Raw genomic sequence first — 25,790 nt, 5'->3', positions numbered from 1 at the left:
TGTTTGTTTGTTTAAGTGAGTGGTGGTTGTTAAGTCTTGAAATTAAGTCATGATGACTCTCCCTGAGGTTTTATTTACGTTTACCTTAATGGTAGTTGGTTTCACTACTTGAGCCATAGCTCAACTTCTGCATCTTTTGTGGTTAATAGGAGATTAGAATATCAATAGCAAGCCACGAGCATTACAGAGAGGACTGAAATTTGAGAATCATGGTTCAAAGCCAGTCTTGGGCAACAAAGTCAATGAGACAATTATATCTAATAAGCCCCAACACGTAGGAAGAAGTAGATCTCTAGCCATGAGCAAAGCATAGCAAGTTCAAACCTCAGTACTGAACACAGTAAAATGTCTCCTGCCCAGGCTGGCTTTGAACCACAGTCCTCAGATATAAGCATTCTGAACAGGTAGAATTACAATTTTTATTTAGAAAGCTTCAATATACTCCGCTTTGCACCTTTTCATTTATTTGATTGTCTCTTCCCCCTTTTTGAAAGTTCATGTCTTTTATTATTAGGGCATACCCATTTACGCTCAGTAATTAATTAATTTATTGATTGATTGATTTTGTCAGTTGTAGGGCTTGAACTCAGTGTCTATGCACCGGCCTTCAGGGACAAAGCAGGCACACTACCACTTTCAGCCACAGTGCCACTTCTACTTAGTTGGACAAAACAGTCACCAGGGGACTTTTCAACCTAGGCTGGCTTCCAATTGTCATCCTCAGATCTAAGCTTCCTGAGTAGCGAGGATTACAGACATGAGCCAGAGGCACCTGGCTTGTTTTTTAGATCAAAACTAACAAGCTCTACATTTAGGCCACACTACTTCACTGACTTCACTGTCCATGAGAGTTTTGGCTTTTTTTTTAATTGTGAAAATACTGTACAGAGGGGTTACAATTACTTGAGCAAGGTAATGAGTACATTTCTTATCAAGCATTGTTGCCTCCTCTCTTTCCCCTTCCCATCTTTTCCCATCCCCCCACACCCCTGCCCCATGCGAAAGTTGTAAAGTTCGTTTTTTGACATAACATCTTGTACATCTCATTGTTGCAATGGGTCCACCTGTATCCCTATTTAAACATTTTTTTCCCTTCCCCTCCACAAATTATAACAACATCACATACAGTGAAACAGGGTTATATCATGGGGAAGGGACATGCAAAGCAACAAAGAAATCATCTTATAAATATGTTAAGAAAAATAGCAAGAAAGAAAAACCATTTGAATCCTTTTATTTTTTGCTCAAAGCTAGCACGAACAAAAACTTTACTCCTGAGGGTTTTTTTTTTGGGGGGGGGGCTGGGTGGGGCTGGAGGCTTGAATTCAAGGCCTAGTTACTCTCGCTGAGGATTGTTTTGTTTTGGGTATTTTGTTTTTCATTTCAAAGCTAGCAGGCTCTACTACTTGAGCCTTAGCTTAATTTCAATCTTTTTTTTGGTGGTTAATAGGCAATAAAAGTCCCATGGAAACCAATAGCACTACACAGTATCCTAAAATCTAAGGATTACAGTTTAAAGCCAGTCTGGGCTTTGAAAGCCCATCAGTCTCATCTCAAATTAACCACATGTGACGGTAAGTAGTAGTTTTAAACTTGAGCAAAAACCCTCAAGTTCTAGCCCATGCCTAGCACACTCAAGTTAGTTGGGCTTTCCTGCCCAGGCTGGCTTCGAACTGTGATCTTTAGATTTCAGATTGGATTAAAGGTATGCGTCTATATTTTAAAAACTCATTGACTCTTTTCTTCTTCACATACATTCACTTGTTTATTTGTTGGTTCTCTGGCTTGTTTTGAGGGCCTCACCAATCTTGCTGAAGGATAGCATGCTCGAAAACAGTTGCACTTTGGTTGAGATTTTGGTTTTGGTGTTTAGCTGGAAGTAAGTATAGAGATTAACATAGGGTCCTGAATTGTGCGGATTGTGATTCAACGTCAGGAGCAAGGAAAGTGCATGAGTCTGTTATCTCAAATTAACCTCCAAAAGATCAGACATGGTCAAACAAATACTTTTAGTTCATATCCCAGAAAGGCACAGACACACTCATGCACACACACACACACACACACACACACACACACACACACACACACACACACACACACAATGGTCTTTCCTGTCCTGGCTGGCTTGGAATGGTGATCCTCAATTTCAGTGTTTTGAGTAGGTAGAATTACAAGTGTGATCCACCAGTTTCTTGGTCATTTTATCATTTTTAGTAGACTCTTTGTGCTCTCTTCCACTTTTAAAAAAATTATTTTGTGGTTTTCTTAGTGCTACATCTGTTTTTCACTTAGCTTTTTTTATGCTCAAGGTTGCTGCTGTACCACTTCAGCCACAGCTCAACTTCTGACTTTTTGCTGATTAGTTGGAGATAAGACGCAAATAGATTTTCCTGTCCAGGCTGACTGTGAACTGCAGTCCTCAGATTTAAGGACACTGTGTAGTTCCCTTGGCTTCCTGTGGGACACTGTCCTATTTACCACCAAAAGAAAAGAAAGTGGGGCAGAAGTTGATCTGTGGTTCAAATAAGAGAGCCTTCTATCCCTGAATTAAAAAAAAAATACTTGTGAGTCTAATTCTGCTACTAATCGTACACACTGCTTGTTCTATTCAAATAAAAACGAAACAGAAACAACTCATGCACAGTGACCAGGTAATAAGGATTCCTGACTGATAACCAGAAACGAATTCCTAAACTCATCTCCTATAGCCTTTTTTAGATAAAATTGTTCATTTGTGTAAGCTGAGGAGAGATTAAAGAACAAGACTTTACAGGCCAGTTACACAGGACTTGGAAATCAGGATCCATTGGTAAAGCTTTTCAGAGAATGACTAAAAACACACTCTTCACCATTCCAAATGGTTCTTCCCTCTGTGCAAGGGAAAGAGAGATGAGAAGGATTAAATATGGGAAAAGTAAGAAGCATCAAACAAGGTAAGTAATGTTAACTGTATTAGATAAAGTAAAACATAGGTGTACAGTATGCAATCCAGAAAAGGACATGTCACCTCTCTGTGGATCCCAGTTAATTTAGTTAATAAAATTAATCGATGGTAAGGAGTAAAACCTTCTATTGATTTACGGAAAGGAGGTACATGGTGGGCAAGTCAGTTCAATAACCTCAAGGATTTTGAACATAAAGAGTGAAAGTTTTTGACTCTGCTTGAGCAACAGGAAAGAACATCTGAGGAGGACTGAGATGTGCAGACATTCCCCAAGAATGATCTCACTGATATCAAGCGTTCTGATGCATGCTGGTTGCCAGGGGCCCATGCCTGTAATCCTAGCTACTCAGAAGGCTTAGATCTGAGGATTGTGGTTTGAAGCCATTTGGGATAAGAAAGTTTGCAAGCTTTTTATGTTTTACAGTTCAAGAATATTCTTATTTGACACTAATTGTAACCCAAGGCAGTGCAATTGGATACCAAGCTGAAGAATATTAGAAAATACACAGACAAGTGTAGACAAAAAGAACAAAATCAATGAGGACCCGGGGTACCAAGGCTCAATGGCACCTGGGCTCCAGATCACACAAGCAATCATATTTATTTGAATTCACACTGGGAAGGTTACCATGGATACATGCAAAAATGAAGCATCAATATTACAATCAGAGCCACCACAGTGAGTAACACTGGTTCCCTTATTGTTTTGAGAAAGGAGACTTCTCTTTTATCCCCCAGGTTTCAAGGCCTTTAAAGCACTATGGAAGGGGCAATAGTTTAACCCTCTCCAGAGCTGTGTTTTAACCCTTCCATGGCCAGCTGTCACCTTTCAGAGTACTATTGAGGTGATGTTCAACCTCTCAAAACTTTTCTAGATTCAACAGCTCAGCTTGAGTCCAATACACCTATTAATATTAATAACATGTATTACAAACACAGTAAAAAGAGAAAAATAATATTAGACATTTAAACAGAAATAACTGACTGGGAGAGTTCTGGGAAGATGGCGGAGGAGAAGCTGGAATCTGAACAATCTCTCGCATAGAAAGTAGATTTAGAATTCCAGTGAACAGTCCTAAGCCAGAGAATCACACGAAGTGTGCCATCACAGGACAGAGAGTTAGACAAGAGAGGGGAAGCCAAGGAAACGCATCAGCTGCCGCTCCGGCGGCGGGGTCCCGGCGGTGACCACTGCCGCGGAGTCATACCTGAGACACAGAGAGTCGGGGACGAAGGAGCCAGACGCAGTGGACGAGCGGATTCTACTCAACACCAACAAGAACCGACAAGGAGCGGACATCTTCATCCTGCTGTTTGCAGACCAGAGACGACCCAGGATCCAAGACTCGGCGTGAGTACAAGCCCGACGTCCTCATTCCTTCTCAGGGAGCAGAGGAGGGAAGGCCACCCCTCCCCCCCAGCACCGGTGATCTCCATCTTGGATACCGACAAAGCTCGGAGGAGCTGCTAGCTCCAGCTCAGGCCTTGGAATAAAACGAGTCATTTAGCAGGTCACAAGAACTTAACGGCGAAGTGACCTGCCAGACTCAGCTCCATCCAGGGAAAAGTCACCCAGCTCAGGCGCCAGCCATTGGAGTGCCATGCCTCCCTGGGTAACCAGAGCCAGAGGCTGCCCCTCCCTCTAGCAGCCACCACAATCAATTGAAAAACAGAAACCCTGAGAATGGCTCCAGGCTGGGCGCTGTGAGCTTTATCACAAAATAGCCCCAGGGAAAAGCTACTGTTTGTTGAAAGGCCTCAACTCTACCCAGAACCTAGCCTCATCACCACATCCCCCTCTTTTGTGACTCTCAAAGCAGACCACCCTCCCAGAAAACTAACCTGGGAGGGGGATCTCAAAATCTTGGGTAAAGCAGAGCATTTTTCTGCCTCTTCCAACCAACCGACTTAAGAAACCAATCAAGCCACAGGACCTCAAGCTGACCAGAGGCTCCAACAAGAGACTGGTTGTAGACAAAAGGGAGATACAGGATTCTTCCCACTCCTCCCCCCCCCCAAAAAAAAAAATCAAAAGACTTTTTTTCTTTTTTTTTTTCTTCTTCTTCTTCTTCTTTTCTTTTTTTTTGCTTGTTTTTTGTTTTTTGTTACCTTATATATATATATATAAATTTTTTTTCCCTTCTAAAACTTTTATTAATCTTTAATTTTTGCCTCTTCTGAAAAACTAATTGTTTTCCAGTAACTTTTTTTTTTCTCATCTTATAATTTTTATTTTAGGAATACGTGAATGAGAGTTTTCCTTTCTTTTCTTGTCTTCTTTCTCTTTTTCTTTCTTTCTTAATTATCTTTTTGTTTTTTATCTAGCTCTACTGAACTTCTGATCTTTTCTTCTCCCTTTCCCATCCTTAAAGATTTTCACATCTCCTCTATGTCCCTCCCCTTCTCTGAACATATTCACATTCCTCTCTAAATAGACGGTCTTTTAACCTCTTTCTGGTCTCTCTTTATTCCCCTTTCCATCTCTTCTTTTTCTCTCTCTCTCTACTTGCATCCTACCCAACCCATTTCCTGCACTGTGATTAGGACATAGTTAACTCTCCCTGTGCCTCCCCACACCAATCTATTCCCATTTTTTACCCACATCTCTCCCTAATCCTAATAATTTCTGGTTTTCCAAATTCTTTTCTGCGGTTCGAAGTCCTTTAACGTATAGTCGTTTGATGTTGAATAGATGTATCTGTTGAACTAGATTGTATCTGTAGACTATTGACGGTACAAATGCAAAATTTGGTTGATGGTTGCCTTAAGATAGTGTTCTAGCACAAAACTGGTGCAATCTTTATCTCAAATGGGCCTAGTAAACCGGAAAAACACAAGAAAAATGGCAAATTCGGGTATCTCAATTCCCAACCTTGATAATCAGGGATTAGAACAGATAAAGAATAATCCAGAGGAGAGTTCCCAAATAGCTCTACAAACACTAATAGCAAACATGATAAATGAGAAGTTTGACAATGTACAAAGGACTCTGTATGAGCGTGATAGGGAGAGAGAGGAGGCATCCCAGAAGTTTATACAGGAATATCATAAGCATGAGGAAGATTCTCAAAAACTGATACAGGATTTGCGTGAACAACTTGAGAATACTCAAAGAGAAAGGGAGGAATGGCGTGAGCAGGCAAAGAACACTCAAAGAGAACTGCAGGAATCCCACAGAAGGGAGGAAACTAATCAAAGAGTAATTCACGAATTAAGAGACCAGGTAGAGAATACACAAAGATCACTAAAGGCATTCATGAAATCCATTAACAAAGAGCTGAAGGAAGTCAGGGAGACCACAAAGGGAATGCTGAATGGAAACCAACAGAAGGAATGGGAGTCCAAAGAAACCATAACCAATCAACTAAGTGATTTGAGAACAAACACTGAACACCAAATTAAGGAAGTAAAGAAATTCATACAAGACCTAAAACAGAGCTTCAACAAAGAATTTGAAGCCATCAAAGCTGACCAATTAGAAGGAAAAGAGATAAAAAACAAAGTAGAGAGTCTTGACAGCAGGTTAGACCATGCAGAAGATCGAATCTCAGGGATTGAAGACAGCCTAGATATTACAGAGAAAGAACATACAACCATCCAAGACAAGTCCAAGAAATATGATAGGTCTATCCAACACCTGGAAGACACCATCAGAAGGCCCAATCTAAGGATAATGGGTGTAGAGGAGCACCTAGAGACAGAAGTTAATGGTCTAGGAAATTTGTTTAACAGGATCCTAGCAGAGAACTTCCCAAACATACAAAAAGATAGGCCTATTCAGATACAAGAAGCTTTTAGAACCCCAAATAGACCAGACCAGAATAGGACATCCCACCTTCACATTATAATCCACACAGGATCAACCCAGACCAAGGAAAAGATCCTTAAAGCTGTCAAGGAGAAAAGGTTAATCACCTATAAGGGGAACCAATTAGAATTACCTCAGATTTCTCAGCAGAGACAATCAAAGCAAGAAGAGCCTGGAATGACGTATGCCATGCCCTAAAAACAAACAACTATCAACCAAGAATACTGTACCCAGCTAAACTCTCCTTCATAAGTGAAGGCCAAATAAAAACCTTTCATAGCAAAGAAAAATTGAAACAATACATCTCCACCAAACCAGCCCTAAAAAAGATTCTTAAAGATGTCCTACACATAGAAAACCAACAAGAACGCAACAAAGGCCAAGAAAGTGCACTCAAACTGAGAATCCAAGAACCTTAGGAAGAACCCAGCTTTCACAGCCCCCAAGAAGGTGGATAACATGGCAGGAACTCCCAAATACCTCTCAGTCTTATCTCTTAACGTTAACGGACTGAACTGTCCAATTAAGCGACATAGACTGTCTAATTGGATTAAAAAACAAGACCCTTCTATCTGCTGCCTGCAGGAGTCACATCTTGCCCGTAAAAACAAACATATTTTCAAGGTTAAAGGCTGGAACAAAATCTACCAAGCAAGCGGCCCTCATAAACAGGCGGGAGTTGCAATCCTAATATCAGATAAAATAGACTTCAAATTAAAATTCGTGAGAAGAGATAAAGAAGGTCGCTACATACTAATTAAAGGATCACTCCTTCAGGAGGATATTAAAATTCTAAATATCTATTCGCCAAACAATGGAGCACCCAAATTTGTCAAAGAAACACTACTTTCCCTCAAATCCCATATAGATCCAAAGACATTAATTGTTGGGGATTTTAACACACCACTCTCCCCACTAGATAGATCAACTCGGCAAAAACACAACAGAGAAACCGCAGATCTAAACAGCTGCATAGATCAACTAGACTTAACAGACATTTACCGAACATTTCACCCAGCAGCATCAGAATACACGTTCTTCTCAGCAGCACATGGAACGTTTTCTAAAATAGATCACATTTTAGGCCACAAAGCAAACTTGTCTAAATTCAGAAACATTGAAGTTATACCTTGCATTCTCTCTGACCACAAGGGAATAAAATTAGAACTCAACACCAAAAGCCACCAAAGAAAGTCCGGTATCACATGGAGGCTGAACAACACAACGCTGAATCATGAGTGGGTCATGGAAGAGATTAGAAAGGAAATTCAAATGTTCATGCTATTCAACAAAAATGAACACACAAATTACCAGCTCCTCTGGGACACAGCAAAGGCAGTACTCAGAGGCAAGTTTATAGCTCTGAGCTCCTACATCAACAAATTGGAGAGATCGGAAACTAGCAATTTAATGACACATCTAAACCTCCTTGAAAAAGAGCAGCAAGATAAACCCCAATCCAGTAGACGGAAAGAAATAATCAAAATTAAATCAGAATTAAATGAATTAGAATCCAAAAAAACTATAGAAAGAATCAACAAAACAAAGAGTTGGTTCTTCGAAAAACTTAACAAAATTGACAGACCCTTAGCAAACCTTATCAGAAAAAGGAGAGAACACACCCAAATTAATAAACTCAGAGATGAGAATGGAAACATCACCACGGAAACAACCAAGATTCAGAACATTATAAGGGAATACTTCTCAAAACTTTATGCTAATAAGTTCGACAACTTGACAGAAATGCACCTCTTCCTAGCAAATATTGACATGCCAAAACTAAACCAAGATGAGTTAAACCAGCTTAAGAGGCCCATATCAAGCATTGAAATAGAAACAGCAATAAGAGACCTCCCAGCTAAGAAAAGTCCAGGACCAGATGGTTTTACAGCGGAATTTTACAAGGCCTTCAAAGCAGAGCTCACACCAATACTCCTCCAACTCTTCAATGAAATTGAAAGAGAAAGCTCACTACCGAACACATTCTATGAAGCCATCATAACCCTCATCCCAAAACCAGGCAGGGACTCATCAAAGAAAGAGAACTATAGACCCATTTCTTTGATGAACATTGATGCAAAACTTCTCAACAAAATTTTGGCCAATCGACTTCAACAATTCATCCAAAAAATCATACACCATGGTCAAACAGGATTCATTTCAGGGATGCAAAGCTGGTTCAATATACGCAAATCAATTAATATTATTCATCACATCAACATGAGCAAGAATAAGAACCCATGGTTATCTCAATAGATGCAGAAAAAGCATTTGACAAGATCCAACACCCCTTTATGATGAAGGTTCTGGAAAAATTAGGAATCCATGGAACATTCCTCAATACAATAAAGGCTGTATATGACAAACCTACAGCCAGCATTATACTCAATGGTGAAAAACTAAAGCCATTTCCTCTTAACTCAGGAACAAGACAAGGATGCCCACTCTCTCCAATTCTCTTCAATCTAGTATTATTATGCCTAGCTACAGCAATAAGACAAGATGCAGACATAAAGGGGATCCAAATAGGGAAAGAAGAAATAAAACTCTCCCTCTTTGCAGATGACATGATCTTGTATTTAAAGAATCCCATAGACTCCACTCCCAAATTACTCAAACTGAATCAAAACTTTGGCAAAGTAGCAGGTTATAAAATTAACCCCCAAAAATCAATGGCTTTACTATATGCCAACAATGAGAAAAGTGTGGCTGAAATTAGGAAAGCAACTCCATTTGTAATAGCCCCCCAAAAAATAAAATACCTAGGAATTAACTTAACCAAAGAAGTGAAGGACCTCTATGATGAAAACTTTAAAATCTTGAAAATGGAAATCAACACAGAACTTAAAAAATGGCAAAACCTCCCATGCTCCTGGATTGGCAAGATTAACATCGTGAAAATGGCAATAATTCCCAAGGCTATCTACAAATTCAACGCGATACCTATCAAAATTCCACCCTCATTCTTCAAGGAAATAGAGGAGGCAATCCAAAAATTCATATGGAACAATAAAAGACCCCGAATAGCAAAAACGCTCCTCAACGGAAAGAACACTGCTGGAGGAATATCAATACCAAATTTCAAACTCTACTATAAAGCCATAGTATTCAAAACAGCTTGGTATTGGCATAAGAACAGACCTCAGGACCAATGGAATAGAATTGAAAACCCAGAAATGAACCTACAGACCTATAGCCATCTAATCTTCGATAAGGAAGCTAAAACAATAGAATGGAAGAAAGACAGCCTCTTCAGTAAATGGTGCTGGCAAAATTGGTTAACTACATGTAGAAAACTAAAGCTAGATCCTTATATATCACCCTGCACCAGAATCAACTCCAAATTGATCAAAGACCTTGAACTCAAAGCAGACACTCTGAAAACATTACAGGATGGAATAGGAGAAACCCTAGGTCTCCTTGGCTCAGGTCGAAATTTTCTGAATAGAGACCCGGAAGCACAACAAATCAAAGAAAGGTTGGACAAATGGGATTGTATAAGATTGCAGAGCTTCTGCAGGGCAAATGACCTAGCTGGCAAGATCAATAGAAAGCCCACCGATTGGGAGAAGATCTTTACTAGCCATACAACGGACAAGGGTCTCATATCTAAAATATACTTGGAACTGAAAAAATTAAACCACCCAACAACAAATCCTCAAGGAAACAACTGCCCAATAAATAAGTGGGCAAAAGACTTAAAGAGAAGCTTCTCTGAAGAAGAAAGAAGGATGGCCAATAGACACATGAAGAAATGTTCAACATCCCTAGCCATAAAAGAAATGCAAATCAAAACAACATTGAGATATCACCTCATTCCAGTTAGAACAGCAAAAATCAAGAACTCTAACAACAGGTGCTGGAGGGGATGTGGACAGAAAGGAACCTTACTTCATTGTTGGTGGGAATGTAAACTTGTTCAACCACTTTGTAAAGCAGTATGGAGGTTCCTCAAAAGACTTCACATAGATCTCCCCTATGATCCAGCAATCCCACTTTTGGGCATTTACCCAAATGTTTACAAACAAGACCACACTAAAGCTACCAGCACAACTATGTTTATTGCAGCATTATTTACCATAGCTAAGACATGGAACCAACCCAGATGCCCCTCAGTAGATGAATGGATCAAGAAAATGTGGTATATATACACAATGGATTTCTATGCCTCCATCAGAAAGATTGACATTTTCCCACTTGTTAGGAAATGGAAAGGTTTGGAAAATATTATATTAAGTGAAGTAAGCCAGGCCCAAAGAAGCATAGGTCCCATGGTTTCCCTTATTTGCAATATCTAGTATAGGTATGAGTCAAGCGGAAAAGGTCAGATAATGTGATGTTAGGAAAATGAACCCTTAAATATGTATTTTAATGTTTTGTTTCTTTCATGCATGTGTTTCTAACGCATTTATAAGATTATTTCTTTGTTGCTTTGTATGTCCCTCCCCCACAGTGTAACCCCCGATTTCAACTATATTTGATGTCATTATAACATGTGGAGGAGATGGTGACAAACAAGTCGTTTAAGGATTCAGGTGGACCTGTTGCAACAATGAGAAGTACAAAATGTCATGTCAAAACCAGCTTTACAATGTCGGTGTGGGGGGGGGAGGGGGGTATAATTGGGTTGGGGGAGGGGGTTAAAATTGGGTGGGGGGAGCGTGGAGGCGGGGAAGGGAAGTGAAGGGTAAACAAATGAGGAGGCTGCAATGCTTGGTAAGAAATGTATGCATTATCCTGCCCATGTAATTGTAGCCCCTCTGTACAGTATGTTCTCAAATAAAATAAAATACAATTAAAAAAAAAAAGAAAGAACTGACTGCATTCTTTTATCCGGTACAAGAAATTTAGCACTGTTGTTTAAGTCTCTAATAACACTTTTTTAGATATAACTTCATGGCTTTCATAAAACCTCCTACATAGTCCTTAGAGTGTCTTTTTGACTCCCATTTTTATTTGTTACATTTGCATAGTAGTATAGTATATCATCTTTAAAATCATATCACCTCATAATTAAAGTTTATCTTGTAAGTAAGTACTTGTGAAACTCCAATAAAATATCACAATAGTTGGAAGTGGAGCTATGGCTTAAGAGCTATAGTGCAAGTCTTGAGCCAAAGAAGCTCAGGGCCCAAAGTTTAAGCCCTAGTTTCCACACATACACATCTCCCCATCCGTCACCCAGACACACAATCAGATGATAATGTCTATCAAGTTCTTCCTTAGGATGATCTTGATGATGTCAGCAACTGTATCAAGTTTCTATCTCTCGTCCATGCATTTGTGGTAGTAGACAACAGAGTCGCTGTAGTATAACATGTGTCTAAGACTTGTCCATGAGCAAAAGCAGTTATGTAACATATCCATCACAATGTCCAGCTCTCTTGATAGTAGATTTGCCCATTTTGGGACTTGATGGGACCCATGTACTCTTCAACTGACTTTCCCATCCTCTGTCCCAACTGCTTCAATGTTTCACCATCCACACCAAAGAGGCTTTCATTACCTCCCCAAAATTATCTGAATCCTGGATGCCTGAGATGTCGTGAAGACACTCTGTGGGTATTCCCCTCTCTGACAGGCCATTTTAACTCCTATGCTCTCCTCACAGATGTAGGCAATGGTCTCTGTGGGACTTCAGTGCCAGATCTTCGAGAGATTTAGTTTCATTGTTTCCATAAGCTCTGGGAAATCATGCAGTGAAGGGTCCAGTTTAGAAATATAGGGGTATACATACCTCCTCATTCTGGAGTTTTTCATGTATGTTCTCTTGGCCATTGAACAGAAGTGGGGTCTCTGAAAGGAAACTTGTATGGTGATCTGTCTGCTTTGGTCCATACAACATAGAACCACGTTCCCATCCCTTCAATGATTTTGACAAGCTCCATGTGATTCATGCTGAACTGCTTTCAATGCTGTAACAATGTAGAGGTCACAACTTGATGTGTGGATAGCTGTCCATGCTTGATCCTGAGTTACCTTGACACGCAGGGACCAAAACTCCATGTTGGGAAAGTGAAAGCATTATTAGCTGGCTTATATCTGTGTAGTTTGAATGACACCAGTAGGCATTGAGGCCTCCTCTTCATGTCCAAGTACCCTCAGCATATTGATAAAGATTGACACACCATGGCAAGTCGTCACAAAAAAATTCTGACCTGGTCCTGGGCATTATCTCAAGCATCTCACCCACTTCTAGCAACTTCCCTTCTTTCAAGGTCTTGCCAATTCTCCTCCTTGTGTTCTCAGGTAAAATAATGCTGTCAGTGAGTAAAGAGCAGAGGACAAGGAAGCAGGTATTCTAGAGAAAGTAAATACTGAAGCCTCTTCCATGGTGAGAAGATAATGAAACCTGCAACTATAGAATAGCGAAGGAGTTAAGATGGTTATGCACACATTTTGTGCACAAAAATGCCAGACCTAGTATGCTGTGTACAGAGTTTCAGTCCATAATGGTCTGTAACAAAGGCATCACAGTTACAGATAAACCAAGTTCATAATGTCTTTTCTTCTTTTCTTCTGTGCCGTTCTGGGGCTTGCACTCAGGAAATGGACACTATCCCTGAAGTTTATTTTTTCCCCTCAAGGCTACTACTTCACCACTGGAACCACAATTCTACTTCTAGTTTTTTGGACATAATTGGAAATAGAATTCGTACAGGCTTTCCTGCCCAAGTTGGCTTCAATCACTTATCCTCAACCTCATGAATAGCTAGGATTAGAAGATTGGCCATTGAGCATGGTAGCAACTCTCTTCCTTTTTAGTTCTTTTTCTTTGTTCCTTTTTTCCAGTTATGGGCCTGAATTCTAGGCTTGGGCACTGTCCCTCATCTCTTCAGCTGAAGGCTCGTCTCAACCACTTGAGCCACAGCGTGATTTCCAGCATTGTTTCTGCTTAAGTAGTAATGAGCAATTGAATCCAGGGCCTCATGCATGCAAGGCAAACACTCTACCACTGAGCCACCTTCCCATCCCCATCTTTCCTTTTCTTTAAAAAAATATTATTAGGAAAATGATGTTCAGAGGGATAACAGTTAAGTCAGTTAAACAGTTGTCAGGTAAAGAATCCATTTTTGGGGGACAATTACTCCCCTTTCCTTTTTCTCAATTTATACCTCTCACTGTGGCTTTTTTGTGGTTAACTGGAGATAAAAATCTTGCAGACTTTGCTGCCTAGGGTGATTTTGAACCGTGATCCTCAGATATCAGTCTGCTGATGAGTTAGGATTACAGGCTTGAATCTGAAAGACAAGAAGACTGTTCTGAAGATTGTCCTATATTGGTTATAGGGCTGTGGGCCTGAATGGACTTATGCAGTTAATGCTAGGCAGATCAGTCATCTGGAAGCATGTGTCCCTTCTTAACCCTGATTGTCCCTCAGAACAGATAGGTGATGCTTTCAGAGCAAGAACCAGTTTGTACCAGCTCAACAGACGTCCTCACTATATATGTTTTATTCAACAACTATTGGGTTGCTTATATTATCAAGACATTTTCTTTCTTAAGAACTTTTTTATTGTAAGATTGCAATAACTACAGATTCATCATGGTCTAGGAATACATGTCTGCTATCAGCTTTAATATCAAAGCCACATAGCTGTTCCAAATCATGTTTTATTGATCTTAAAGTAGTTCTTGAATATTAGTCTTTATTAGTAATGATATTATTAATGTAAGTATTAAAGTTCTTCAAACATATTTCTCTTATTAAATGAATCCTTACAGTAACATTGAAAGCATCTTCTGGAGCAGCATTGGAAAAGATACTTGGATAATACTAAGAATGAAGGATGAGAAGTGTGAAAAACAGAACTAAGAATTACCAGTGTGACTGGGAAACATCTTCTACAGAGCAGAATCCCAGATTTCAGGAAACATATCATGTGAGAACAGGGCTTCAAACAGTACATGTGACCACATGGGTGAGCCTCAGTGTTGCCACATAGATGTTATTCCTATATGAAAGTCTCATGTTCGATGGGCTTTCACAACCCCAGATTTATGAAAGTTTGTTGTCTTCATTCCTTCAATATTACTTCATACTTTGCTATTGAGTGTAATTATTCTTTTAAAACATGAAAACTCAACACCATCTCTTGGACTGAGGCATTTACTGTCTCCCTATGAATAGATCTGTTATTTAAGAGGCTTCCTTGGGCTGGGTAGGTGGCTCAGTGGTGGAGCAATTGCCTTGCATGCTTGAGGCCCTGGGTTCTATTCCTCAGCACCACATAAGCAGAAAAAATGCCAGAAGTGGCGCTGTGGTTCAAGTGGTATAGTGCTAGCCTTGAGCTGAAGAGCTGAGGGACAGCACCCAGGCCCAGATTTCAGGCCCCACGAACGGACAACCCCCCCCCAAAAAAAGAGGCTTCTTTACAGGTGCCAGTGCCTCCCTCCTTTAATACTAGCTTCTCAGGAGGCTGGGATCTGAAGGTCACAGTTGAAGCCTGCCTGGGTGGGAAAGTCCATCAGATTCTCATCTCTAATCAACTACCAAAAAAGCCAGAAGTGGAGCTGTGGCTGAGGTGGTAGAACACTCGGCTGGAGCAAAAAACGCATAAGGACAGGCAGCACCCAGCCTGATCCTGAGCCCCAGACCCGCCTTCAGGCACACACACACACACACACACACACACGCACAAACACACACACACACACACACACAAGTGGCTTTCTGCCAGACATGTCATGTGGGCCCATGAAATGGTTGGAGACCCCTCTTCAAATGGACTTGCCCTTGTATTTACTCCAGTAATGTGGAAATTGACTCTCAGTCACCTATAGGTCCATTGGTTTAGGATTTGTACTTTGCATCCCACTTCCTCTGCTTGTTTTTTGAGGTGAGTCTTGTAGCTCAACACAGATGTCAATACACTTCAAGATACTGCTTACGGTCTCAAGGCCTGCATTCACACTACACATGGAAAAATAAAACATGACCTGAGAGCCTCTGCTTACGCTGAGGGCCAGCTATCCAAGCAACGGCAGCTTCCTATGAATGGCAAACTGGAATCCAGGCTCAGGTTGTTCACAACAGACAGATGTGAGTTGTGTAAGGCTTGAATTGTTCTAAGGAAAAGCAGAGAATGGAGGAAGGCAGAGGAACTGGGAAAAGACAATCTACCCTCCCATGTTTCCTTGCAGTTCCTGGTCCACATTATATCCTTTGCTAATTGCTCTGCTGTGTGTGTGTGTGTGTGTGTGTGTGTGTGTGTGTGTGTGTGTATGTGTGTGTGTTTGTGTGTTTGAGAGTGTCAGTGAATGTTTGCATGTGTACAGTGGTTCTGGGCCTTGAATTAAGGGGCTGGACACTGGGAAGGTAGGGTGAATATGAGCAAGTACATCATATGCGTGTGTGGAAGTAACTCCATCAAACCTCTGAGTGTGCAACTAGTATATACTAATGAAAGTGAAAAAATGATTAAGCAATGCTCAAAATCCTCCATAAGCTATTTAGAGATAACTTTAAAAAAGGATCAGGAAGCATAGTTGGTAGGGGATATGAAAAATCTGTAGTTAAAACTGTGGGATCATTCAAGCAAGGTGCTGGTGGCTCATGCTTGTACTCCTAGATATTCAAGAGGCTGAGATCTAAGGATCATTATTTGAAACCTGACCAGGCTGAAAAGTAATCACACTCTATATAAGATATACTACTCAGAAAAAGCTCAAAGTGGCACTCTGAGGCTTCAGCAGTAGAGTGCCCAAATTCAAACCACAGGATTGGCAGAAAATAAAATAAATAGTCCAAACTTAAGATGTCTAAGGAGTTTTAGACTAAATGTTGTATATAAACAAGTTACTATATTTTGGGGCTCATTTGTTGTTGTTGTTTTAAATATATTATGTATATTCTTCCCCCTATGATATATCCCCATTTGACTTTGAATTGACTTTGATACCGTGCACCTTGTATATACATTTTTCTAATTTGGGAGGGGAACCAAAATAACAAATTGCTGAAACAAGGACACAGGATGACCCATTGCAACAATGATATCCATAGGACAGTATGTTAGAAATGAACTTTACAACATTGGGTAGGGAAGGGTGGAGGGGAAGGTAAGGGATAGTAGAAAAAAAACAAGGGAAGGGGTAACAATGCTTGACCAGAAATGTACTCATTACCTTATTCATGTATCTGTAGCATTTCTATAGAATCTTCACAATAAAATAAGATTTAGAAAATGAAAAATATCTAGTTACAGCTAAAGTACGAAAGGAAAAATCCGTTCATTCATTTGCCTGTGGCAACAGAAATTAGAAATACACAGTCAATAGATATTTATTGCAAATCCCACACGGATTCATGCCCATGGCTACTTCACCCTCCTTGTCTTCAGGGGAAAGTCAGGAGGAATCAGTACAAGCTTCCTATCCAATAGCAGTCTACTCAATTCCTGTACCAAGACTGCCATCTGTAGTACATCAGATGGAAAAAGTTAACATTCCTTCCAAAAGCGTCTCAAATGAGCCCTATAAACCATAGCCTCCAACTGTCCTGATTTAACTCTTATTTCCTTTCCCAAGCTACAAATACATATAAACTTGTGGAGGGCTCTACAGAGATGGACAAAGACTTATAAAACATATATTGTTTCACACCTGTAGAAAATTAAAACTAGACCCTTATAAAGCACACTGAACAAGAATCAACTCCAAAGGGATCAAAGACCTCAGAGCCAAAGCAGATACCCTGAAAACATTACAGGAAGGAAAAGGAGAAACTCCAGGGCTCCTTGGCACTTGCCAAAAGTTTCTTAATAAAGACCCAGACACACATAAAATCAAAGAAAGGTTGGACAAATGAGATTGCATGAAACTGCAGACCGTCTGCACGACAAAGGACATAGCTATCAAGATCAAGAGAAAGCCCAAGGATTTGGAGAAGATCTTCACTAGGCTTACAATGGACAAGGATCTCATATCTAACATATAATTAGACCTCAAATAATTAAACCCTCCAAAAACAAATCCTCAAAGAAAAACTGCCCGATAAATAAGTGGGCTAAAGACTTAAAGAAAAAGGTCTGAAGAGGAAATAGGAATGGCCAATAGATACATGAAGAAATGATCAAAATCTTTAGCCATAAAAGAAATGAAAATCAAGACAACGTTGAGATTCCACCTCACCCAAGTTTGAATGGCTATAATCAACAAATTTAATAATAACTGATACTGGAGGGGATGTGGTTAAAGGGAACGTCCTGCATTGTTGGGGGGAGTGTAAACTTGTTCAACCACTTTGGAAGGCAGCATAACCATGTTTATTGCAGCATTATTTAGCAAAAGTAAGATATGGAACCAACCAGATGCCCCTCAGTATATGAATGGATCAAGAAAATATACACAATGGAATTCTATGCCTCCATCAGAAAGAATTAGGCAGGTACCTGAGGAGCAGCCGGGATGCTGCTGATCAGAGCCGCTTGAGGCTAGGGCTGCACCTTCTCTGCCCTGATAGGCATCCTACTCTTGCAGGATTAGTGCAGCTGCTGACATACGAGGTTATGTTGGAGAAAATGTCAAGTTGAGATGTACCTTCAAGTCATCTTCATATGTCACTGACAAACTGACCATAGACTGTAAGTACCGTCCTCCCAGCAGCAGTTGCACAAAATCTATTTTTCACTATCAGTCTTTCCATTACCCAACCACAGCAGGCACTTTTCTGGATCAGATCTCCTGGGATGGAAATGCATACAAAGGGGATGCATCCATAAGCATAAGCAACCCTAACCTGATGGACAATAGGACATTCAGCTGTGCTGTGAAGAATCTCCCAGATGTGCACCATGACATCCCCCTGACGGAACTAACAATCACAGAAAGGGGTTTTGGTACCATGCTGTCCTCTGTGGCCCTTCTTTCTATTCTTGTTTTCATTCCCTCAGCAGTAGTTATTGTTCTGCTGCTTGTGAGAATATCAAGGAAGGCTGCAGGGATGAAAAAGCGGAGGGCTATAAGAAGAAGTCTTGGAGTTCCAGGAAGATAGCAGAGGAGAAAGTGGAGGTTAAACAACTCTCGCATAGAAAGCAGTTTTAGTGTTCCAGTGAACAGTCCTAAGTCAGAGAATCACAAGTGTGCCATCACAGTACAGAGAGTTAGGCCAGAGAGGGAAAATCCTGGCAAGGAGACAGATCTGAGCACTTGCCAGTAGTCGCGGCTGTGGCTGTGGCTGCAGTGGTGGCAGCGGTAGCCGCCATACCTGCAACACAGAGAGTCCGGGATGAAAGAGCCAGATTTGGCAGGTGAGCAAATTCTATTCAACCCCAGCAAGAACCGACAAGGAGCAATCATCTTCATCCGGCAGTTAGCAGACCAGAGACAACCCAGGAACCAAGACTCGGCGTGAGTAGAAGCCTGACGTCCTCACTCCTTCTCAGAGAGAAGAGGAGGGAAGACATCTCTCATCCCCCACTACCAGACATCTCCATCTTTGATACTGACAAGGGCCTGGCTGAGCTGCTAGCTCCAACTCAGGCCTTGGAAGAAAACTAGAGTCATTTAGGAGCTCACAAGGACCTAACCTGATGTGCCAGACTCAGCTCAACCCAGGGAAAAGTCACCCAGCTCAGGCTGTCAGACCCAGGAGTGGCTTTCTTCACTAGGAAACAGAACGACAGGCTGTCCATCCCTTTAGCAGACTCTACAATCAATTGAAATTCAGTAACATAAATCCTGAGAATGGCTCCAGGCTGGGCTCTGTGAGTGTCTCAGGAGCTAACCCTTCAGGGAAAATCTACTTTTTACTGAAAGGCCTCCACTCTACCCAGAACCTAGCCTCATCACAGCATCTCCAAAGTAGAGGAAACAGCCATCTCCCTCTTGTGATACTCAAAACAGATTTCCCTCCCATTGAACTATACTGGGAGGAGGATCACAAAATCCTGGGTAAAGCAGAGCATTTTTGTGCCTTCTCAAACAAACTGACTTAAGAAACCAACCAAGCCACAGGAAAATCAAACACCACAAGTAGACCAGAGACTCCAACAAGAGGCTAGTAATGGACACAAGGGAAATACAGGACTTTCCTAACCCTGCCCAAAAAATCAAAGAATTTTTTTTTTACCTTTCATAAATTTTTTTTTCTAAAACTTCTTTTAATTTTTACCTTTAAAAAAATTGTTTTCTAGTAACTTTTTTTTCTCCCTCTTATAATTTTTATTTTAGGGGTATATGTGTGTGTGCATGTTTTCTTTCTTTTTTTTGCTTTTTAAAAAATTATTTTTTTTTGTTTAGCTCTACTGAACTTTTAATCTTTTTTCTTCCTCATTCTTTTCACCTTTTCTTCTCTTTCATTCTTCTTTGTGAGACTTAATTGCTGTTCTGCACATCCTCAGATTACCCGTAGTCGATTATTAGACCTTATCCCCCACAGAGTACACAATTAATCAAGAAATATATTAATCAATTCAAAACCTCTTAGACTTACATTCTTTAGTAGCAGTACTAACTCTTTATACCTATATAATATTTTAATTATTTTTATTGTTAAGTTTTTCACGTCTCCTTCATATCCCTCCGCTTCTCTAATTATATCCTCATTCTTTTTGTATTGTCTGATATATTTATTCATTCATTTCAGTAATCAATAGCACCAGATAGTTAGTTTAAATATATGAGTGCCATTTTACCCAATCACAGTTTTTCCTCTTGAAATGGAATTAATCATGGAAAAATAGTCATGTCCTCTTCTGTGAGAAACCTGAGACCTTTTATACCCCAGCTTAAGAATGTAAAACAATAAAAATCACACATAATTTTTTCCTCTCTAAGAAGACCAAAAGCCAGGAATGTGCTTTTTATAAGACAGTGACATGATCAAAACATTATGTCAAAAAACAAACTTTACAACTTTGGCCATTGGGGGAGTGAGATGGGAAGGGAGGGAGAGGGGAAAGGATGGGAAGGTGAAACAAAGGAGGAGGCAACAATGCTTGATAAGAAATGTATTCATTACCTTGCCCAGGTAATTGTAACTCTTCTGTATGGTATTTTCACAATAAAAGAAGAAAAAGAGAAGAAAAGGCAAAACAAAAAAAGCAGTGACACTTGTCAGTTCCTTGTGGAGTGGTAATTCCCAAGGCCACCATTTATAAGGAACAGTGGTTTCATATAGATGGGCTGAAGATGTCACACAGCTAAGACTATTCCCATGAAGAGATTATGTAGACACTATCTTTTTTTTTTGGGGGGGGGGTCCGGTCGTGGGGCCTGAACTCTGGGCCTGGGCGCTGTCCCTCAGCTCTTCAGCTCAAGGCTAGCGCTCTACCTCTTGAGCCAAAGTGCCACTTCCGGCTTTTTTCTTTTTGCTTATGTGGTGCTAAGGAATCAAACCCAGGGCCTCAGGCATACAAGGCAAGCGCTCTACCACTGAGCCACCTTCCCAGCCCCCTGTAGACACTATCTTTATTGCACCTTTTCCCATGGTCTTACTCTTCCCAACTCTTTTGTTGTTGTTTTAACAGAACATCACTATTTCCATTTCAACCATCCACCAAATCTCCATTAACACGCTGAGTATTTATTTTAGAGAAATAAAGCTTTAAGAAAAATTAATATGATTTCCAAAAAGCATGAAAGACACGAGCTAAGTTAAGAAGTTGTCAAATCAGACAGGGAAGATTGAGAAGATTGAATAAGCACTTAGCTTGGTTTCCTAACCATGACAAAATCTTTAGACTCAGTGAGTGGACACATGATTCTGCACATAATCACTGAAGTGAGACCACAGAATGACAATGGTTCCTGGGCTACTTCTTTGCTCTTCTGGTCTGACACCCTATTCTCTGCGGGTACTAAGTTATTTATGCTCTCTTCAATCCCTTCAAGTGACTACCGGTTTATAGGCATGCACAAGGTAGGCTTGTTCTTCTTTTTGAACTTTGTTTTAGGTTCAGAGAGACATATTTTCATTCTGTAATTCAATACTTTTTGCCTACAAACAAAAATCACAAGAAAAAGTCATCTAAAAGAGGCATTCTTGGTTAAAGGCATCCTAGATGGTAATCTCCAAACTCTGATAACATATTTCACTCTTTGTTTTGACATCCTTTTGCGTTCTTCCCCAATCATTTTTTTAAAAATTTGAACTCAGGGCTTGGGATCTGTCTCTGTTTCCTTTTTCCCCTCTCAAAGTTAATGCTTCACCACCTGAACCACAGCTCCTCTTGTAGATTTTTTGGTTGTTAAATGGAGACAATTGAACCATGATCCTCAGATCTCACCCTCTGAGTAGCTAGGATTTCCCAATGAAGTTTTAGTCAAAGCCATGGCAGTGTCAATACCCTTGAAGACATAACATATATCTTATGAACAAAGACATTCTCAACACCATCACAGCACAACAACTGATGTCAGGGACTTTACAAAGCAATACATTACTACTATCCATATCTCCTTCAAACTACAGTATCATATACTGCAGCTGGCTATTCAGGCTCACTGGTTGCCTAGAACTGCCTACAGCAGTTTCTGCTTTCCTATTAATTTGACTTGAAACATGAAGATGAGGACTTACTTTGTTCAATATCCCTCAATTTGAATCTCTTAGATGTTTTGCCTAATTTGCTGTTTATCGATTTTTAACTTGAAGTGATAGTGTGCTCATGTCAGAGCAACCTTTTTATTTCTCCCTTTGATTGGTTTACTTTAACCATTTGATTAAGAGAGCTATTATATGGCTATCAGGGGGTAGCAGAGAGAGGGGAAGGCCAAGTAGACAGGCTAAATATAGGTCAAACTACATTATATGCACATATAAAAATGAACAATGAGACAGGGTTTGGTGGTCAAAGCTTATAATCTTAGCTACTCACTAGGCTGAGAGCTAAGAATCATGATTCAAAGCCAGTCAAGGCAGGAAAGTCCATAAGACATTTCTCTCCCTTTAACCACCAGAAAACTGGAAGTGGCACAGTGGCTCAAGCGATAGAGCACTGTCCTTGGGCTGAAGAGATCAGGGACAATGCCCAGGCCCATATCTCAAGCCTCAGGACTGACAAAAAATGAAGCTGGAAAAATTGGATGACAAGTGTAATTCTTGTTAAGTGGGAGGCTGAGATTTGAGGATCCTATTTCAAGGCAATTCGAGCAGGAAATGTCCACGAGTGTCTTACCTCCAGTACACTACCACTAAAAAAGGAAGTGGAGCTTTGGCTTATTTGATCACAAGCTAGCCTTGAGCAAAAGAAGCATAGGCATAGTTCCCAGGCACTGATTTCAAGATCCAGGACCTGCAAAAAAAAATAAAACCAAGTAAAATTTACTAAAATTGCCTTAAGAAGGGATAGAAAAAAATGAATACTTTTGATTTGAGTACATTTTATTCTGCATGAAAATGTCTCTATATATGCTAATAAAAACTCAAAAGAAGTTGTTGTAGGTTACCTCTGAAAATGTATTCCTGATTAGATTCTGAAATATTTGCATTCATTGTATCAGTGTGTACTGATGTATCTCCTCTAATAATATTAATGAGAAAGCTGGCAATGGTGGCTCATACTTATAATCCTAGCTACTGGGAAGGCCGAGATCTGGGGATTGCTGTTTTGAAGCCAGCCTGGGAATGGAAATCCGTGACACTTATCTGCAAAAATTATTCAAGAATTGCCGGAAGTTGTTCTATGGCTCCATTAGTAGAGCACTACGTTTGAGAAAAAGGAGCTCAGGGTCAGTGCCTAAGCCCTCAGATCAAGCCCCAGGATTGGCATACACACACAAATAAGGCATACACACACAAATAAGTCTTATGACTTGTAAATAAGGACTTGTACATATTTCCCATGAATTCAATTTCAGACATCACTATGTACTGTGTGAGGTTTGAGTGCTCTGGGATGTACAACATATCTATTAGATTATGTGAAAGGGGCATCTACACTAAATTCTCTCATTCAATTTATATTGATCAGTTAGCATTCTATCATGAGAAAGAACAGCATTTCGTATTTATTAAATATTCACTTACTTGTCAGTATATACATGGACTCCTATCTGAATTATTTACTATTTTTAATAACTTAATTGTTCTTTTAAAGTTCCTATCATTTGCCTAATTTTAAATCACGTTAGTAAATTATGACTTAATGCTATAGCTATATAGCATTTCAATATTCTCATGAATTCACACTTATCCACAGCCACCATAAAGTATAAAGGTTTTCCTTGACCCCCTAAAAGATCTCCTGTCTTTCTGTAGTAAAATTCAACTCCATACTGAGTCACAGGTTGTATGATTGATAGACCATCACTACAATTAATCTTTCATGTAAAAAGAATTATAAAGTAATATGTCATTTTTATGACTGGCTTCTTCTGTTCAGTTTATTTTTTGAGACAAAATTTTATTGTGTTTATTAATATTTACTTTTACATGTGGCATGCTCGACTATAGTCTTTTTCCTTTATCTAATTTCTGGTTCTATACATTCAAACAAGCACCATACTAGAGTACCTACACACAAACTTGCATGCACGAACACACACACACACACACACACACACAATCTATATATGTATAACACATATTAATATATAATATATTATTATATAATATATATTATGTAATACAATATATAAAATATACTATAGTGTATATACTATATATGCACTGTTACATAATATACCATATTATATATACATTGCATATACTATATATACATACTATAAAACATTATGTACACTGTTATATATTGAATATCATATAACAGTGCATATTATGTCATTATGTATTACATATAATTTATTGCATGTTATATAATATATAATTATACAATATATCATATGAGTAATATATGATATAATAGGCATTATATAATATGCTTATACAATTTATGTTATGTATTATATATGGTGTATAGTATGTATAGTATATTGTATATAGTTCATATAATATATTATATATTATGTATTATATACAATATATTTTATATTTTAAATCATATATATTTTATATTATATAATTATGCATTTTATACAAGTGGACACTATATGGTCCATATGTAGTATACACAATATATTTCTCATAATCCATAATATGATATATTTACTATACACTATATTATATATCATATACCATATAATAATAATTTATAATAATACACAGTAAATATAAAATTTAATACATATTATAATATGTAATATAAATACATATACAATATTGTTACAATGCCTTGTACTGGTGGCTCACTCCTGTAGCCATAGATACCCAGGAGGCTAAGATCTGAGGATTGTGGTTCAACGTCAGCCTGTGGAGGAAATCCATGAGATTCTTATTTCCAATTAACCACTAGAAAAATTGGAGTGAAGCTGTGGCTCAAAGGTACAGTGTACATTGGAAAAATGTGTCTAGGAACAGTGCCAAGGCCCAGAGTTCAAGACCAATAACCAAGGAGAGGACAAATATCTCACAGTCTTTGCTGCCTGGGTTAGTTTCAAATCACAATCCTCTGTTCTCAGTCGCCTGAGTAATTGGTTTTACTAGATTGAGCCACCAAGTCTGGATTCTGGTTGTTTTTCATTATATTCCAATTATCTCCTGTTATTTATGCCTGTATTCAGGTTAGCTATCAGTGTTCTGCAGTCAGAAATAAGTTTTTTCTATATCTTATTTTCAACTCCAAATAGTACCAGATCCATCAGTAGCAGCAGCCCCTTCCAGCTAGCTACGGTATCCTTAGTTCTGCTTGGATCTTTGATGATGTCTTTCCTTTCTGATTTAACAAAACATCCCTGATCCTGTCATTTCCCAAAATAGCCCTGGATCTTTTCAGTGAAGAATGACACGTAGGAATCAACCTCTGGATGATAGGCAGTGTTTTCCTATAGACCTGCCTCCCTTTCTGGGGCTCTGCGTGAACATTTCTTGCATTGTTCTGCTTACCTAATAAAAACAAGAGAAAGGGTATTCAGCACACATTTTAGTGGCTCCATGTTTTGAGTACCCTTGAGGAGGCCTGGAGTGATCTTGCCTGGACATCAGCCATTTGTACATACACAGTTTATCTATTTCCTAAGTAGATGCAATCTAGA

At 39.4% G+C, this 25,790-nt stretch overlaps 1 protein-coding gene across 1 annotated transcript; it reads left to right on the top strand.

Annotated features, from left to right (window-relative positions):
- The first annotated feature begins 2,829 nt into the window (after positions 1–2,829).
- On the top strand, positions 2,830–18,750 carry LOC138823892 (myelin protein zero-like protein 3). The gene is made up of 2 exons (XM_070017407.1): positions 2,830–2,936; positions 18,237–18,750. The coding sequence occupies exons 1-2, from the start codon at positions 2,830–2,832 to the stop codon at positions 18,748–18,750; spliced, it is 621 nt and encodes a 206-aa protein (XP_069873508.1).
- Positions 18,751–25,790: the final 7,040 nt, after the last annotated feature.

The sequence above is a fragment of the Dipodomys merriami genome, unplaced genomic scaffold (genome assembly GCF_024711535.1).
Source record: "Dipodomys merriami isolate MVZ:Mamm:240054 unplaced genomic scaffold, mDipMer1.0.p SCAF_1244, whole genome shotgun sequence".
NCBI classification, from domain to species: Eukaryota; Metazoa; Chordata; class Mammalia; order Rodentia; family Heteromyidae; genus Dipodomys; species Dipodomys merriami.
This window is presented reverse-complemented; position numbering and strand designations above follow the sequence as displayed.